Source organism: Serinus canaria, chromosome 4A (assembly GCF_022539315.1).
Source record: "Serinus canaria isolate serCan28SL12 chromosome 4A, serCan2020, whole genome shotgun sequence".
Classification (NCBI taxonomy): Eukaryota; Metazoa; Chordata; class Aves; order Passeriformes; family Fringillidae; genus Serinus; species Serinus canaria.
The window spans coordinates 723,674-740,449 of record NC_066318.1 but is presented as its reverse complement, the minus strand read 5'-3'; the positions used below and the strand labels follow the sequence as shown (position 1 = coordinate 740,449).

At 50.2% G+C, this 16,776-nt stretch overlaps 1 protein-coding gene across 6 annotated transcripts in view; it reads left to right on the top strand.

The window, feature by feature from the left end:
• Positions 1-16,666, top strand: part of MCF2 (MCF.2 cell line derived transforming sequence) — a 50,005-nt gene extending 33,339 nt beyond the window's left edge. For 3 of the 6 annotated variants that reach the window (XM_050974431.1, XM_050974430.1, XM_050974434.1), the window contains 16 exons: positions 393-481; positions 705-771; positions 2,458-2,573; positions 2,680-2,749; positions 3,065-3,157; positions 3,482-3,574; positions 4,517-4,642; positions 5,372-5,614; positions 7,261-7,353; positions 7,618-7,696; positions 8,219-8,285; positions 8,724-8,830; positions 8,906-9,018; positions 9,251-9,363; positions 10,769-10,869; positions 14,845-16,666. In XM_050974431.1, coding sequence (XP_050830388.1) covers positions 393-481; positions 705-771; positions 2,458-2,573; positions 2,680-2,749; positions 3,065-3,157; positions 3,482-3,574; positions 4,517-4,642; positions 5,372-5,614; positions 7,261-7,353; positions 7,618-7,696; positions 8,219-8,285; positions 8,724-8,830; positions 8,906-9,018; positions 9,251-9,363; positions 10,769-10,869; positions 14,845-14,885 — 1,611 coding nt within the window. In that variant the 3' untranslated portion in view covers positions 14,886-16,666. Of the gene's footprint in view, positions 1-392; positions 482-704; positions 772-2,457; positions 2,574-2,679; positions 2,750-3,064; positions 3,158-3,481; positions 3,575-4,516; positions 4,643-5,371; positions 5,615-7,260; positions 7,354-7,617; positions 7,697-8,218; positions 8,286-8,723; positions 8,831-8,905; positions 9,019-9,250; positions 9,364-10,768; positions 10,870-14,844 lie in introns of those variants that run through there. The other 3 variants (XM_050974429.1, XM_030228808.2, XM_050974433.1) reach the window with 3 other exon arrangements.
• The last annotated feature ends 110 nt before the right edge of the window (positions 16,667-16,776 follow it).

Here is a 16,776-nt window from a genome sequence, read left to right as displayed (position 1 = left end):
TGACTGATTTTACGGTATCTGGGTACCCATTTCCTGTGTGTTGTTCCCTGAAGTTATTTCTCACATACCAGAGGTGTGTATTAGGAAATGTCCCCATGCACAGATATTTCCCCTGTGGAAACTGTTCTCTGTCTCCTCACTAATGAGTTAGGTCACCAGCATTTCAGATTCATGTAGCAGAGTAATTTCTGGGAATTTTTGGCTCCCCATTACATGTTATTCCTTTCTGAGCTTTGCTGCCCAGGGGTTCTTACAAGGAAGCACCTTTCCTCCTTCCTCAGGAGCTGCAGCAGGGCTGGGCTCCTGCTGCCCCTGCAGGCCCTGCTGCTGCAGCTCTCAGCTCTGCCCTGTGCATCCCCTGTCCCCTCTCCCCTGTCCCCTGTTCCCTCCAGATCGAGGTCATGCACGACTACCAGGAGAAGAGGAATTCCTTGCAGTATTTCATTTCAGACAGTGAGGACAGCTTGGATGTGCTGAAAGGGTAAGCACTCACCCCTTTCATCACCTAAAGGATGTTTGTTTCTGGCCAGTCCTTGCCCCATCCCTGAGTTCCTGCAGCCTGACCCAGGTGTCATCTCCTGCTCTTACCTCCTGGTAATTAATGGGATCACACAATGGTTTGGGCTCCTTGGACTGCACTGATCACCTGTGGGGCTTTTCTAGACATAAAATAATGCACTTCTGTTTTTTTTTTTTAATTTTAGCCATGTCATAAATGAGCTTATAGAAACAGAGAGAGTGTACGTGGAGGAGCTCTTCACGGTTCTGACGGTGAGTGACCTCTGCAGGTTCTCCCTGGGGACTTGTGCAAAGGGCACCTGCCACCCTGTCTGACTGAGCCAAGGTGTGGCAGGGCAGGCTTCCACCACACTGCCAGATCCCAGCCCAGGCATAGATGCTCAGGTTTGCTCCTTAGGTTTTCTTTGTTGGAGGCATCTGCAGGAACAGTTGGTGTCAGGATGAGCTTTTCATCTACAGTGAAGGAGAGCCCTTCTGTTTGTACACAAAAGCACTGGTAATTAGCCCAGCAGTGCCCGTAAAATGTACAAAAAGCTGTTTCTTTTGACTGTTCCTTAATCTCCTTTACCTTTAGGAGACAAAAGGAAGCAGCTTGTGTTTTATCCTTGGGAGAATCCTGTCTCAATGCTGTGAAATGGTGACTGTACGAGGCACACTGCTTTAGAAAGCAGATAATGATTTCTCATACTGTTGTTTTAGACACTACTACTTTATTCCAAAATAGCTCTTGCTGATGGCCAAAGCAAGCTGGGTGTTAAACAGCTCCCCCTTCCCCTTTCTCTCATGCAGGAGCAAACAGGATATAAATCTCTTGGACTGCAGGTAGTGGCTGCAGTGGTTTCCCTGCCCTGATTGGGTTTTTTGTTAAAGCACACTGTGATGATGCAGTTGCAGGTACCCAGATTTATTGCTGTGCGTATCGAGTCTGGATAGAGAAAAATGGACAGACAGACTTCAGTTTTCTGAAAATAGTCTTGCCTTTAAAGAGGGAGGCCTGCTTGCTGGCCCTAAATGAAAATGACTGATTTTCCAGATACTTATCTCTTGCAGCCTTAATCAAGTCCAAAATGCCTGCTTAGTGTGAGGAATATTGATTCCAGCCCAGTGAGTGTGAGAGATGAGTTTGGGAAGCCAGAGGAGATGTGCTGTACATGTTGAACACATTTTGGCTGCCCGTGTCAGAGGCCTCAGCTCTGTGCAGCCCTTGGTGCCCAGCAAGGCCAGCCTGAGCTGTGGCTTTTGGCATTCCTGGGGCCTCTTTGCACTCTGGTGCTGAGCCCTGGCCGTGCCTGCTCCCTGCCCTGCAGTAGGGGATTTGCCACGTCTGGTGCAGTGATGGGCTGGGACTCTGGGGAGCTTTACACTCTCTCCTGGTTCCACCCAGCAGTTTGTATTGCAGGGCTGTCCCTTCCAGCTCCTCCCCGGTTGGGGAGCCCATGCTGTCAGGGGCAGGTGGAGCCACAGAGCCCAGAGTTCTGGAGCTCTGAGGAGAGCAGCCCCAGAGCTCAGCACATCCTGTGCAGGAGCACAAAGCCCGTGGATGTTGGATCTGATCTCGAGCTGTCTCTGGTTTGCAGCTCTCCTGTTGGCTCTGGTGAGGCTGTGTGGGGCTGCACACACACTCTGCCCCTCCTGTGTCCTCTCTTCTCCCCACACATGCATTCCTGGGGCTCCTCTCCTGCAGCCAGGCTGATTTGCCTTTGGAGAATTGGGAGCATCTCTGCAGTGCTGCAGCCCCACGGGAGCTGTCCCACACCACTCCCTTCTGAAGCACAGCCCCGTGGGCCCAGGGACTGAAGCCAGGGATTTAGAGACCAAAAAACAGGGAATAAAAGGGATATTGAACTTAGAGAGATCATATTGGAAGTGTGTTCATGTCCCCTTTCCAGCTGCCTTTGGGGAGATGGCAGCTGAGTGTGAGCCCTTTGTCCTTGGCAGGGCTACAGAGCTGAGATGGATAACCCTGCCATGCTGATCCTGCTGCCCCCCGTGCTGAGGAACAGGAAGGATGTTCTCTTTGGAAACATGCCTGAGATCTATGACTTCCACAACAAGTATGGTGCTGCTCTCTTCCCCCCCCAGGCTGATCCTGCAGTGCTGGAATGCCCAAAGCTCACCCTGCTCACTGCTGGTTCTTGTCCCTTCTCCCATCTCTTGCAGGATTTTCCTGCACAGTCTGGAAAGCTGCCTGGGAGCACCTGAAAGAGTGGGATGTTGTTTCCTAGACAGGGTGGGTAAATCCTTGTTGCCTCCAGAGCAGACTCCAAGGCCAGACTTTCTCCTGGCCTGTCACACTGCAGCACCTCAGCTGTGTTGGTGGGGTCAGAGGCTCCTGGCCCTGGGGGCCAGCAGCCAGGCCAGCAGTGGCTGTGTGTGGCCAGCAGAGATGGCAGAGCCCCTGCTGTGAGCCCAGCTGTGCTTTTTTCACCCAGATTGACACTTGCAGGCATTAAAGCTGGCAGCAGAGGTGAAAGCACACACAGTGTGGGTGCTGGCCTGGCAGGAGTGGCTCCCTGAGGGTGACCTGCCCGTGCTTGCCTTGCAGAGGGAGGATTTCCAGATGTATGAGAAGTACTGCCAGAACAAGCCCCGCTCCGAGTCCCTGTGGAGGCAGTGCTCTGAAAGCTCCTTCTTCCAGGTGAGCTGCTGCTCCCACCCACCTGGGACCCTCCCTTGTCCCAAGAGCCTCCTCAGCAGCCCCCAGTGCTGCAGTTGGTTTGGTGCTGTGTGCACAGTGCACACAAAACGCTCACAAAAGGAGATGTTGGCGTTTCTCATCCCCAGGAGTACAGGGCAGATCCACCCACTGTTAATTTGCATGTTATTATAATATTTCTTTAGTTGGGTACCATTCAACCCTTGGACATGAAACCTTTGAAGTCATCAAACCCCCCGGCTGTGCTGTTGGAATATCTGCTCACAGGTGGTGCAAAACTGACTTGGGCTGACTTCTGTGTTCCAGGAGTGCCAGAGGAAATTGGAGCACAAGCTGGGGCTGGATTCCTACCTGCTCAAACCCGTGCAGCGCCTGACCAAGTACCAGCTCCTGCTGAAGGTATTCCACGTCCTGCTTCCAAAGGCCATCAGCAGAGAGATTGGATTTGTTCTGGTTTTCAGTTAAAGGTGACCTGTAAATCAGCACCAGGCTTTGGATGACACATTGCTTGTCTTGGCCTGTCCTGAAGTGCCTTTCAGTGCAGATGAATGTTCACACACCTGGAACAGGAACAGGTGCTTGAAAGAGGCCAGATTTAAGGAGAGAAAGACTCTTTGAATCTGTTCAGAGATGCAGAACTGCAGAAGCACTTGTAAGAAAAACGAGCCAGAGATGATCATGAGACTCTGATGGATGAAATAAATCGTTGCATCTCTTCTCCTCAGGTGTTGATAGCACCTGTAATCTTTAATGCATTTGTTCTGTGTCCCCCATCGGAGGCAGGGCAGTGCAGTTATTCCCACTTTGTAAGGCAGGAGTTACACCTGGGTGCTAGCTTCTGAACCTCCTTCCAGCCTCTTGAATGAGAATACAGGCAGCTGTAGGTGGGCCCAGGAGATCTGAAATGAAACCAGTTTCATCTCAGTGGTAAAATTCTGTCCTCCATTTACTGAAGGCTCTGGGTTGTATAAATTCTGTTCCTCGTGCCTGCCAGTCTGAAGACAGCCATCTGCTGTGAGCTCCTTTGAGGGCACGTTGGCACTGATGAACAAGCCCAGCCTCATTTGCCATATCTTACCAAGCAGGAGAGCACAGCACAGAGGGATCAGAACCTGGTGCTGCTCTGTGCTGACTCCATCCTTAAGGAAACATTAAAAATAGGCCATCCCTCCCTGGCCTGGTGCACACCTCATACTGACTGTGCTTTAGAGGGAGCCTTTTCCAGGGACATGGAAAAAGAAACTCAGTGTAGGTCACTTCTGGGCACTGGACACTTTGGGCAAGGTGGAAAAATCTGCTTTGTTCAAGTGCAAACACGTGCTCTCCCATTTCTATTTTCAGGAGCTGCTAAAGTACAGCACGAGCTGTGATGGAGTTCAGGAACTTCAAGAAGCTCTGGTTGCAATGTTGGATTTGCTGAAGTCAGTCAATGACTCCATGCATCAGATTTCAATCACAGGATATGATGTGAGTAGCTCTGGGCAGGGAGAGCCCTGGCCCGAGGCTGGGGGATGCACTGGGCACGGGGGGTGTGCAGAATGTGAGAGCTGGCCCAGGACAGAGCCTGTGCAGGGGTTTGGGGTCAGGGAGCCCTCACAGGTGACAATCTTTGTCTGATTTCAGGGGTTGGGATATCCTGGGCTGCTCAGTGCCCACACTTTGCCACCTTGTGGTTTTCTGGAGTATTTTTCCAGTGTGCTCTGTGTTCTCATGGCTGGCCTGATAACTCTCCTGGGCTGTTTCTGTAGCATTTCCTATTCAGATTTAACAAACGACTCTGAGGCTCAGTTTGAACCTTTCCCTTGGAGTGGTTGTATTTCCTGGGGTTCAGGGGAGCTGCTGATTCCAGGCCTGGCCTCCTGGAGAATTCCATCTCCTGGTACCTCAGCTCAGGCTCACATCTCACATCTCACTTGCCTGTCCCACTAAAGCAGCCAGGGCCCTTGACATGCTCTTCCCTAGGCGCTGGATGGTTTTCTGTTCCTTTTAGTTCTTCCAGTTCCTGACCTTCCAGGCTGGCTGCAGCCCTGCATGAGAGCTGTGCTCCCCTGGCACCATCCCAAACGATCCCTGCTCCTTCCAGGAAGAGCTGTTCCTTGGAGCAGAGCTGGCCCTGTGTCCTGTCATTGCTTGGAGACTCCTCTCACAGTTTCATTCACCCTTTTTGTTGTTTTTTCTTTGCCATGCTGTCCCCAGGGTGACCTGAGCGAGCTGGGGAAGGTACTGATGCAGGGATCTTTCAGTGTTTGGGCAGGACACCGAAAAGGGCCCACAAAGATGAAGGATCTGGCCAGGTTCAAGCCCATGCAGAGGCACCTGTTCCTGTATGAGAAAGCCTTGGTCTTCTGCAAGAAGAGAGAGGAGCACGGAGATGGATATGACAAAACCTCATCTTACAGCTTCAAGCACTTCCTGAAAGTGAGGGGTTTTTACCTGAAAGTGAGGGGTTTTATTTTTGTTATGAACCTTTAGGTGTTTTCCACAGCCAGTGTATTGCAGAGCAGTAATTCTGCAGAGCCAGGGGGGTTTTATCTCTGACATGGGGTTTGTTTTCTGCTGCTGAGGGCTGTGGTGCCCCACAGGGATGTGCACTGATCCAACAGCTGACAGTAAATCCTGGACAGGGGGAGGAAATGGAATTTTAAAATCCACTAACCTGAATGAACAGACCTTAAATCTGTCTCTTCCTGGCACTTGTTCTGGGCATCATCAGAGTAGATCACCTAAAATTTCTAATGTCTTGGTGCCTGGGCAGTTTTGTAGGAGCCTAAATAAATTGCCAAGGCAAACAAGGTGCACAGAACTGGGAGCAGCAGTGACTGGATGAGGCTCTCTAGGCTGCCAATTTTAAGTTTTTATAAAAGCAAAAAAGGAGCCTCATCCAGCTTTCACAGGGGAAATGGCCTCAAGCTGTGCCAGGGGGTTCAGCTGGGCTATGAGCAGTGGGCAGCCTGGCACAGCTGGAGGGGTTTAAGGCCCTGTGGATGTGGCACTTGGGGACAGGGTCAGTGTGGCCTTGGCAGTGCTGGGTCAGTGCCTGGACTCGATGGTCTCGGGGTCTTTTCCAGCCTCAATGTTTCTGTGCTGTCAGGAGCAGCTTGGTTCCTGCTCCTGGGGCTGCTCGTGTCCCTGGAAGGGGGCACCACCACAGAAACAGTTGGAGCAGAACATTTGTGCCTGGCACCTGTGCTGTAAATCATCCAGGGCTTTCAGACCTGGGCACGCACACGCTCTCAGGGAGGAACAGCAGTGCTGAACAGATGTTCTTTCCAAGGCTTTGTTTGTGTTTGTAGTGGATGTGGCTAATCCAGTCTGTGTGAATAATTTATGATAGATGATACCTTTATTATTACATCTGTTCCAAAACAGGCAAGTGGGATACTGGAGCTATTTTTGGCCTTCCCTAATCAGTGAATAATTGCCAGCAAACCCTGCTTTGAGGGAGAGGATGGTTCATGTGTCAGGTATTGCAGCAGTTTCCAGCCTCACGGCCTGCTTAGCAGGGAGGGCAGAGCTCTCCTGCTGCTGAAGAGTTTCGTGTCTCTAATCATGGTTTCAGCTTGGCTCAGGTGGGTCACCTGAACCAAGGTGCAGGTCCTGAGGGATTTGGGCCTTTGGTGTTTTCATCCAGGCTGTCAGAAGTGGTTGGGGATGATGAGCAAAGCAGCATTCAGCTGCAAGCCAGGCTTGGGCCATCCCAAAAATTAACCTTGCTTTTGGAAAGAAATAACCTGTGTGGGGAAATAACATGAATTATAACATATTTACAAATCTTCATATGCCAAATCTGAGAAATTCTGTGCAGAAGGAGGCAGCTGAGATGATGCTTCAGTTGGTTCCACTGGCTCCCAAATGAAAAGTCCCCACAGGTCCATTGATTTGTTGTGGAAAGCTCATCCAAAATGCAGCTGATAGAAGCTCAGGAGGAATGAGACAGATAATGACTTCCAGTTGCTACGTAAATTGAAATTGATGCAGCATGTTAAACTCAGTGCAGACAGGTTTCACTTGCTGCCAAAGTCTGCATTCCTGGGGAAGAGGGAGCTTTGGGCTGTGCTTAATTTTCTGTTTGTTTGGATTTGCAGATGAATGCAGTTGGGATAACTGAGAATGTGAAAGGAGACCATCGGAAATTTGAGATCTGGTACAGTGGGAGAGAGGAGGTGTATGTGGTGCAGGTTTGTCCTTCAGAATCTGTGGGAAGAAAATGTGTCTCATTGATCTCCCTGCTTGTAGTGATAGCTCTACAATTGCCACTGTGCCTTGCCTGGATCTAATGGGAATCATCAATTTTAAAAGATCAAGACTGTTTAAAATTTAGTAGTAGCTTTGGGGAAAAGGGGGATTTCAGATAATTACAGCATAGAAAAGTAAGATTTTTATTCCTACACTATAATGGATGACTCTTAATTCAAAATTCAGACAATTTTCTCTTCTTCCAGGCCCAAACAGTAGATCTGAAGATGGCATGGTTGAATGAAATAAGAAAAATTTTGTTCAAGCAGCAAGAGCTTATAAAAGGTACATTTGCTCCATTTCTCTGTGGCTTTCATTCTGCAGCAGAAGCTTTCCTATTGGCACATTGCTGATCTTCAAGTCCACTTATTCTCTCTGGAGAATCAATTTTTTCAAGCCTGGTAGCAAAATGCTGGAGTGAGGCCTTACATTGCAGGGAAATAACAGAACTTGGAGCAGTAAGGACTGGGTGCTGATGTGAAAGTGAATCACACAAGTACATGGTTTTGGTTGTCATTACCTTGGGCATTATTTCACATTTGTTATCCTAAGTTTAATTCAACAAGATACAAACCAGATGCCCAGTTTGAAGCATCTCCTGGTCCTCAGGAGCATGCTCAGTGTTGGGCTTGTGCTACCATGCCACCTTAATCATGATTAACTCTGTGCTTTGCAAGAGCCCATAGGTCTGTTTTCCTCTGAAGAGAAGCCACCAGGGTTGTACAAAAGGTCTCGTTTTTAAAGTAATGCTTCAGGTGTGAGAGTTGCAGTAGAGAGCTGGATTTGAGGCTGTGTTTGCCCTCGCAGCAGGGGAGAAGCAGCAGCCTGGCTCGTGCTCGGAGCAGCTCCCACTCTCCTCCCAGCTGGGGGACAGGTGAGTGCCAGCCTGGGCTGGGCTGGGCTGGGCAGGGCTGGGTGCCCTCCCGTCGGGGCACCCCGAGCCTGCTGCTGGCCCTGGCCCTGGCCCTGGCCTGGGGAGGGGACAGCAGGGGTGTGCTGCTGCTCTCCTTGGGTGCCCGTGGCCTGGGGACAGGGTCTGCAGGGACACCCTTGAGCCTGGCAGCTCTGCCTGAGCTGCAGCCCCTCTGCAGACGGAGCAGAGCAGAGCCAGGGCTCTGATTCAGGGCAGAGCCCTGCAGCAGCTCCCTTCCCCTCCCAAAACGATTGGGAACTGCTCACTGTCCTTAATCTTCACAGAAAATACCCTGAGAGGTACCAGGGTTATTTCTGTCCCTGTTTGACAAAGCCTCGAGGGGTGGGTGTTCCCTGGGGAAGTGAAGCTAAGACTGATTCTGTTCTTCTGCACCCTCAGGAAGCAGCAGAGAGCCTCCATCAGCTCGGAGGAGAACGACTCGGAGCGCACCAGCCCGGTGCTGCAGGACAGCGGGCTGCTGTCCCCCCAGAGCAAACCCCACCGAGGTAGGGCCCCTTTTTACCCCCCCCCGTGGCCTCTGGGGGGCTGCAGGGCCCAGGCTGAGCCCACCTGTCTTGCAGGTTGGCCAGGAATGTCCCAGTCGCTGGAGATCTGCGAGGGGCTGGAGGAGTGGGCAGGCCAGCAGGAGCTGTCCAACTGCTCGGACACCGAGGAGGAGGAGGGCACCCAGCTGGTAGGTGATGTGACATCTGGGGGCTCCCCTGCCTGCCCTCTCCTCACTGATAGTGCTTGTGTCAGGGCCATGTCTCAGTGTGGGGAATGAGAAGATGTCTCAGGCAGAGTTTCCTGAAATAATTCTAACTCAGCTAGCTGGTAGGGCTCTGCCACATTCCCTGCAGCAGTCAGACAGCACAGCTGCAGGACACACAATGCAGGTAAATAATACAAGTTCTTCTCTCTCCCAGTCTCCAGGAAAATACAAAGCCCTTGCAGACTGCAAGAGGAGAGGATCAGAGGACCTGCTGGTGAAAAATGGGGATGAAATTCAGCTCTTGCATGAAGATGGTGAGGGACAGTGGTAGGTATTTCAGGATGACTTTGCCTTGTCTCTAAGAGCCTGCAGGGCAGTCCCTTCACTTGCCTGCTGATACACTCATTGCAGCTCCTGGCTGAGCTTTAGACCATTCCAGAAAGCTGGAGAATTCAGCTCCTGCCAAGGCTAGATGCCATCCACACTGGCATAGCCTGGGGAAACAAGTCAGGACTTCCCTGGCCATGGGTCTCTGCCTGAGCTGGGTTTTCCCAACACCTTCACAGCCCTCTTGCCATGCTGTCCCCACTTCAGATGGTGCTTCCCTCTGTCTGTCCCAGCTCAGCTCCAGGCTTTGTTCTCTGGGATTATTGACAGCCACAGTGAGTAACTGCAGGGTGTTTGCCTCCCTCACACAGCTGTGGGAGTGTTCCCTGGGCTGGGGGATGCTGCAGACTGTTTCTGCTGTGTGTAAAGCTGTCAAGGCTCACAAGGGAACACCTCAGAGCTGCCTCTCTGCTGGGGCTGGCAGCATCCCCTGGGAACCCCCCTGGGCCTGCTGGACCATCCTTGTCTGGGGGCAGCCTGTCCCCCCTGAGACTTACAGCAGTTTGGCTGAGGCTCTGGCTCTTCCCTTCCAGGATGGCTCTGAGCAGCTCTCAGCCAGCCCAGGGTCTCAGCAGGAGGGAGCCCAGTGTGCCAAAGTCCTGTCTGGGCTGTGGGAAGGGTGATGTTGGCAGGCTTGTGCAGGCTCCAGCCTGTAAATGCACAGATGTCAATGCCCCGTGCAGGATTCCTGCCTGACAGCTACAGCCCCTGTACTTCAAGGGAAATCAGAGCAGGATACAATAGAATATTTCAATTGCAAGGGATCTGCAAGGATCATCTAGTCCCACTGCATTTTGAAGAATTCAGTTTGTTGTTAGCAAAAGCAGAAGCAAAGCATCTCAGGTGTGCTGGGGGCTTCAGCCAGTGCCAGTCAGAGATTTCTCACCCCAAGCTTTCTGTTAGCACAAATTTCACTGCATGAGTGACACAGAGGGTTGTCACTTATGAGCATGAGTATTTCCAGCTGCCTAAATCTTGGCTTGAATTTACTTACAGTACCCTGACTAAAATCATCCTACCAGTCTAAATGGCAGAGGAGTGAGAAAATTCATTGTCCTTGACTCCTTCAGTAGCCAGTTTTCCTGAGCTGGCATCTCTGGAAGGCTCGGGCAGGATGACTTCAGAGGGAGTCCTGTTCTTCTCCATTGCCTACAGAGATGTAGGCTTTTTAATTATGTTCCTAAATTGGGGTGGGAAGAATGCTTTAGACACATGCCCAGGTCCTGTTAAAATGCTTCCCTGCTAGGGGCAAATTGCTGCCTGCAGCCCCAGCTGTGTGGAGGGTGCCTCCCCAGGCTGCTCTGGCTGGGCTGGCCTCTGTTCCTAACGCTGCTGTCATCCCAAGGTTGGTGAAAAACCTCAACAGAAGAAAAGAAGGCTGGATCCCTGTGCACAGTCTGCAGATTGTGGTTGGGGACTGCCGATTTCGGAATGCCAAAGTTGCAGGTATTTGACAGCACGCCTAGCAGAACTATTCCATAGCTCAAACCAGGTCTTTTAAGCCATTTGCATTACACCTGATGTACTAAATCTGGCTGCATATGCCTCTGCTGGAAAAAAAGGAAAGCAAGCAGCTATTCCAAAAAGCCTGCTCAAGTAGTAAATTAAGCTTTTTTGGTTTGTTTAAGAGGTTTCTGAGACTTTAGGCACGAGTAAATTAAAACCAAGCGTTTAAAAACGTAGATTTCATTGCGAGAGCACTGGGTAGAAGACCGGGGAGAAGAGACGGAGTCTGACCAGGGATTCCCAGGACTGTTTGCCTCCTCCCTGCTGTAGCTCACACCCCTCCTGTGGGAGCAGGAGGTACCAAACCAAATCTCCTGCTGCTGCTAAAGACATCGTGGCCTGACCCCAGCACTCTAAGGCAATACTTCCTCCCTGCTGCCTCACTCCTGCCCTCACTGCTGCCTGCTGGTTAATCCACCCTTAGATAAAGTTTATAATAAACAGGTTTCAGCCAAAGGCTTGGGGTCTCCAAACCCAGAGTTCTCATTTTCTAGCTGTAACTGTACGTAGAAATAGACAGGGAAGCATAAGAGATGACACAAGAAAATGCCTTAAGAGCAGCCTGTTGCCCCTGCCCTTGCAGTGTCACTGCTCCATGTGTTGCCTCATCACCACGCTTTCCTCAGCAAATGGGACACCAGGGCTGCAGATGGAACAGCTCAGGAAGCCACAGAGACTTAGTTCATTTAAAAAAAAAATTAAATTACTAGCTATAACTGTATGAAGCAAATCTTGCAAGGAGATTTCTCTTAAATACTTCTTTCTGTCAGAATCTGTGTTTTTGGTGAAGGTGAAGGAAGCCATCAGAAAGGTTTAAAATTCCAGTCAGCTCTTGATGGTTTTTTGGTGTATTTCAGTGAAATCCTTCCTATACAGAAGGTTTTTTACCCCCTTTGTTGCAGGGCAGTCAGATCTCACAGGGTGAAGGTTTGCTGATTTTCTGTCTGAGGTAGTTTGCTAACCAATGTTCAGAGTTTCTGGCACCCTGCAGTTATGGCTCCCTTGATCTTGTCTCCATGTAGAGCTACCCCATCTCACCAGGTCCTTTGCAAAAGGGTTTTCCAGCTGAGAATGCAACTCAAAAAAAGGTGCTGGGAAACTTTGACCCCTGGTTTGCATTGTCAGTGGTCATATCCCCAAAAACCTAGAGGCTGTCAGCCCTGGACTGGTTTATAAAGTTGCTGAGTACAAAGTGAGGGGAATTGCAGGGGTGAAACCACAGAAAATGCCTCCTGTGAGTCCCCCACCACTGCCCAGGTACTCCAGAGCCGTGTCCAGGGTCTGAGAGCGCTGGAGCTGTTTTCACTGTGAAGGTAACTGTTCTCTTTGCTATTTCTGATGGTGCCTGCAGTCCCAAGGCATGAGTCTAACCTTGCACACTCCAGGAAATACTGGGGGATGATGCAGGATGTCCTCTTGCTATTTCCTAGAGCTTTTCAGCACTGTGTCCTTACAGCCATAAGCAACTTGCACTCTGAAAATTGATTTTCATGCAGTTCTTCTGCACTCAGCAATTGCCTTTACCCCGGGCTGGTCCCTTCACCCTGCAGGTGACACTGGAGTGGCTGGGCTGGGCTCTCTCCTGCTGCTTCAGGAGATGGAGCTCTTGCTCCAGTTAGCAGAGGGGAATCGGGCAGCCAGGCTGGTGGAGCCAGGCAGGGCAGGAGGAGCCTCAGATCCCTCAGGGATGTGAGCTGCCTGTGCTGGGATGCTGCTGGGTGTGAGCAGTGTAAACTTGGCTGACACGCTGTGGGACCTCGGGGGCCTGGGGGGTGCTGGAGTCCTTAGGGCTGGGGGAGAGGCACTTCTGGCATCTGTGGGGACAGTGCCTGTCCTCCTGCTCAGCTCCAGGTTCCCCTAAGTAAAACTCTATGTCCAGTCACAGGATTTCACAGCAGAGTTCATACACATCTGGGGTTTGGGATTTTTGTCAGGGCAAAGCCTTTAGCTGAATAGAACAAATGGTTCCCTTGCCTTCACATTTCTCCTTGGATTTATCCTGTGGCCCACCTCAGGATGGCTGATGCCTGCATGCCCACAAGCTGTTCCTCTTCCCCCCTGCTAATTATTCCAGTCTTGAGCCAATACAGATCATAATGAGGTTACAGGGATCTCGTGGCTGTGCATTTTAAGTTAGCAGAGGGGTATTTGGCCAATGCTTCACTTCCCAGCCATCCCAGCTTTGCAAATCCATGGTCCTCTTGTAAATCTTGGCCTGGATATGAGCCATGACTTCTCTGGGAGGAAGGTGGCTGGCTTGGAGATCATTTTGGAAATGAGTTTTCCTTCTGGTGTGCCTCTAGCTGTAAGTTCTGAGATTAGTCCTCCTTCCAGACAGATTTATTCTCTCTGCTGTGCAAACCCATGGGGGATTTTTTTAATGTGCATGATGAAGGAGCAGTTTTGTATTGCAGGTGGTAACAAGCAGAGCTCAAAATGAAAAATATTTGGAGAGAACTGTGCTCAGAAAGAGCAATACTCAGAATGTAACTGCTGCTGAGGCTGACCCAGTGTTGGTGGTTTCAGCTGCCTTGCAGGTGGTCAGGCATGGCTTTACCTGGCTTGGCTTTTCCATGAATTTATACACAGGTGCAAGATTATCTCCTCATTTCAGGGAAGGCTGAGGCTCCAGCATTACAATCCCAACTCCTCTTCTGCCCTGGAGCAGGAGACAGAGCATTTCTGCATGTCCCTTGGTGCGCAGTGTGCCAGGGTAACCGTGTGCAGCACTGCAGGTCTGTGCCAGTGCACAGGAGGGCTCTCACCTCTCAGCTGCACTGCAGGGCCTGGAACCAGGTTCCCTTTGAGCTCCCTTCCTGCCCAAGCCATTCTGGTGATTTAAGGTGGGCACAGTTCTACATGCCAGACCCTCTCCTAGTTTATTTAGCATCCTGCTTGCCAAATCCTCTCCTCCTCCAAGCTCCCCTGAGCCTGCTCTCCATGCCATAAAGCTGAGCACAGGTTTCCCCCTGCTGGCAGTGCCTGAAGGACTGAGCTTGCATGTCCTGTGTCCCCTGGGCAGGGCACTGGGATTGTCCTGTGTCCCTTGGGCAGGGCCCTGGGATTGTCCTGTGTCCCCTGGGCAGGGCCCTGGGCTTGTCCTGTGTCCTTATTTAACAGTGCACTGGGCTTGTCCTGTGTCCTTATTTAACAGTGCACTGGGATTGTCCTGTGTCCCCTGGGCAGGGCACTGGGATTGTCCTGTGCCCTTATTTAACAGTGCACTGGGATTGTCCTGTGCCCACTTGGACCAGGGCACTGGGCTTGTCCTGTGCCCTTATTGAACAGGGCACTGGGCTTGTCCTGTGTCCCCTGGGCAGGGCCATGGGATTCTCCTGTGTCCCCTGGGCAGGGCACTGGGCCTGCCTGAGCAGGCTCTTCCTGTCTGGCTCCAGCTTTGGCAGGCTGCTGTGGCATGTTGGCTGAAAGGTGCCAGCTTTGCCCACGCTCTGGCTCCAGTGCCACCCCAGCTGGCAGCTGCAGCACAGCTCCTTCCCTGCCCCTCACACCCTGCAGGGACTGCAGCCACAGGCCCTCGTGTCTGCCCAGGGCCCCTTCGAGGCAATGCTGATTTCTCTCTGGCCTTTGGAGCAGAAAGCAGGGTCTCCTGTGCCCTGCAGCTGTTCAGAAATGCCAGAGCACCATCTCCAGCCTGACAAAACAAGGAGCCTAGAGAAGGTCTCAGCTGGCCTTGCTGTGATAATGAAGTGAGAGCTGATGGAATTGAGTCCAGCCCTGGGGTCCTGCCTTAGTCAAGGCTCTCACTGAAGCCAGTGGGAGTTCAGCTTTTAGGAAGAAATGTAGGAGGGCATTGTTTGGTTTTTTCTGTTGTACAAATGTTCATGATTACAGGGAACAATGTATTTCTTGGGATAAGATGCTTTAATATTAACATCATTCTCCATTACTTTATAGATGCTGCCCTGTGTAACACGAGAAAGTTTAGTTCCCCCTGAATTGAGGGAGAACTAGCAGCATCCCATTTTCGATGCTCTTTGGAAGCTCTCAGCTCAGTGTTACAGAGAAATAGCACAGTAGTTGGAGCTGTCCTGTCCTGTTCATCACATTCACAGACCTCCACAGCCTCATCTGCACTGAGTGGGACCGGGGTCCTAAGCAGCTTCTCATCCTCATAAAGGAAGCCATTCTCTGCTCTTTGGTTTCTTTTGCCTGTGGAAATGATGGTATTTTGTTAATTTTTCCTGCTGTTTTTCCATGACATACATCATGTTTCATCAAAGAAGTACCCTACAGTTTCCTGACACTTTGTTTAGATGCTTGACTTTTCCTCTGCAGGTTGAAGTAGGTTTTGCCTGCTCATTAGCTGACAACTGTTGAAGTTGCAAACAAGAGTTGAGTTTTGGTAAACCAAAAAGAAAAAAAAAAAAACCAAACCAAGAAGCTGTATGTCCTGCTTAATTGATTTTTATGGGTGGATTTTTCTTAAATATCTGCTTCAGCTGTGTGAGTGTAATCTGTAAGAGCATCATCTGGCTGACTCCCTTGTGAGGAAGCAATAACACTAAAGATCCTCTTTTGCACTTAGGGTCTGACTGCAGTCAGCCTCCCTGATCTCAGTGGGGGCTGGGTCAGGTCAAACTGACACCTCAGGGTTGTCACCAATCACTTAGGGTCCCAAAGCGTCCCAGGGCTGAAACCTGTATCTAGCAAGTGTTGAAGTTTACATTAATGTCTGTACCTTTGGAACACGTGCCATAAATCTCAGCTAAATGTCCCTGTTTGCACTAAGGATGTTCTTGTGATAAGACTTTTTCAGCATCTTTAACAATAAGGTATCTATGGAATTTTTGAGAAGGGAAAAAAGAATGTTGAAGACTGATACTTTAATTTTGTGTTTCTTTGTCTAGTTTTGCTTTTGTAGACCATAGGTAGGTACAGGTGGTTTGAAGTTTTAAGCAGATGTGTGCAAAGAGCACCCGAGGCTGATGTGTGCATGCAGTGGTGAGTTTGCTCTGCCCCAGCCAAAGGAAATGTTTGTACCATGGACTCGAGGGGGACCTTTTTGATCTGACCTTTCTTTGTGAGCTGGTCCTTAGGCACAGTCCCAGGCTGAGGTAGAACAGCTGGGTTTGTTTTGTGTGCAGCAGTGGCTGAGCTGCTGGCTGGGGTGGCCTGGGGCTCCCCAGCCCCCAGGGGCTGTCCCTCCAGGACTGGGCTGGGCTCTGTGCCCCCTCTGGGCCAGGACCAGCAGAGTCTGGGCTGTGCCCAGCACATCCCCTGTCCTTCCCTGGAGTCACAGTGCAGAGCTGTTCCACCCCTGAAGGCTCTCTGCCTCTGCTTTCAAATCAATCCCAATGCACTCATCAGGTGGGAAAGTCTTAATTACTGTCAGGGCTCTTTATAGTGGTTACACTTCTTGTGGTAACAATACACATTTTGAGGTACAACTGTAAATATTTGTCTGAAACATAGCACACATTGCATATTGAATGATTTTAATCTTTTGGTCTTCCATAGTTTTAAATCTAAGCTTTTATTAATTTATGAGGTTGATAAGTTCTGCAAATCTGAATGTACAGTCCGAGGTTTTTAACATTTGAAACTTTGCACACATGGTATGTTCCCCTGAGTATGCTGTTGAACTAGGCTCTCCATGTAATGTACAAATTACAGTAGAGAATTTTCTCTGACTGCGAGTTTAAATGAGCTGTATTGTATATGTACCTGTAAAAATGTGTTAAATCTATATTTAAAGATTAAAAACTTGTTAAATAAATCCATCTGAGAATATTCAATTCTGTTCAAATACACATCTGCTAAAACTCCAGAGGAAAAAAGTGCTCACAGTGTTGGTTTTATTTCATTTCCTTGGAACAACTTAAAACC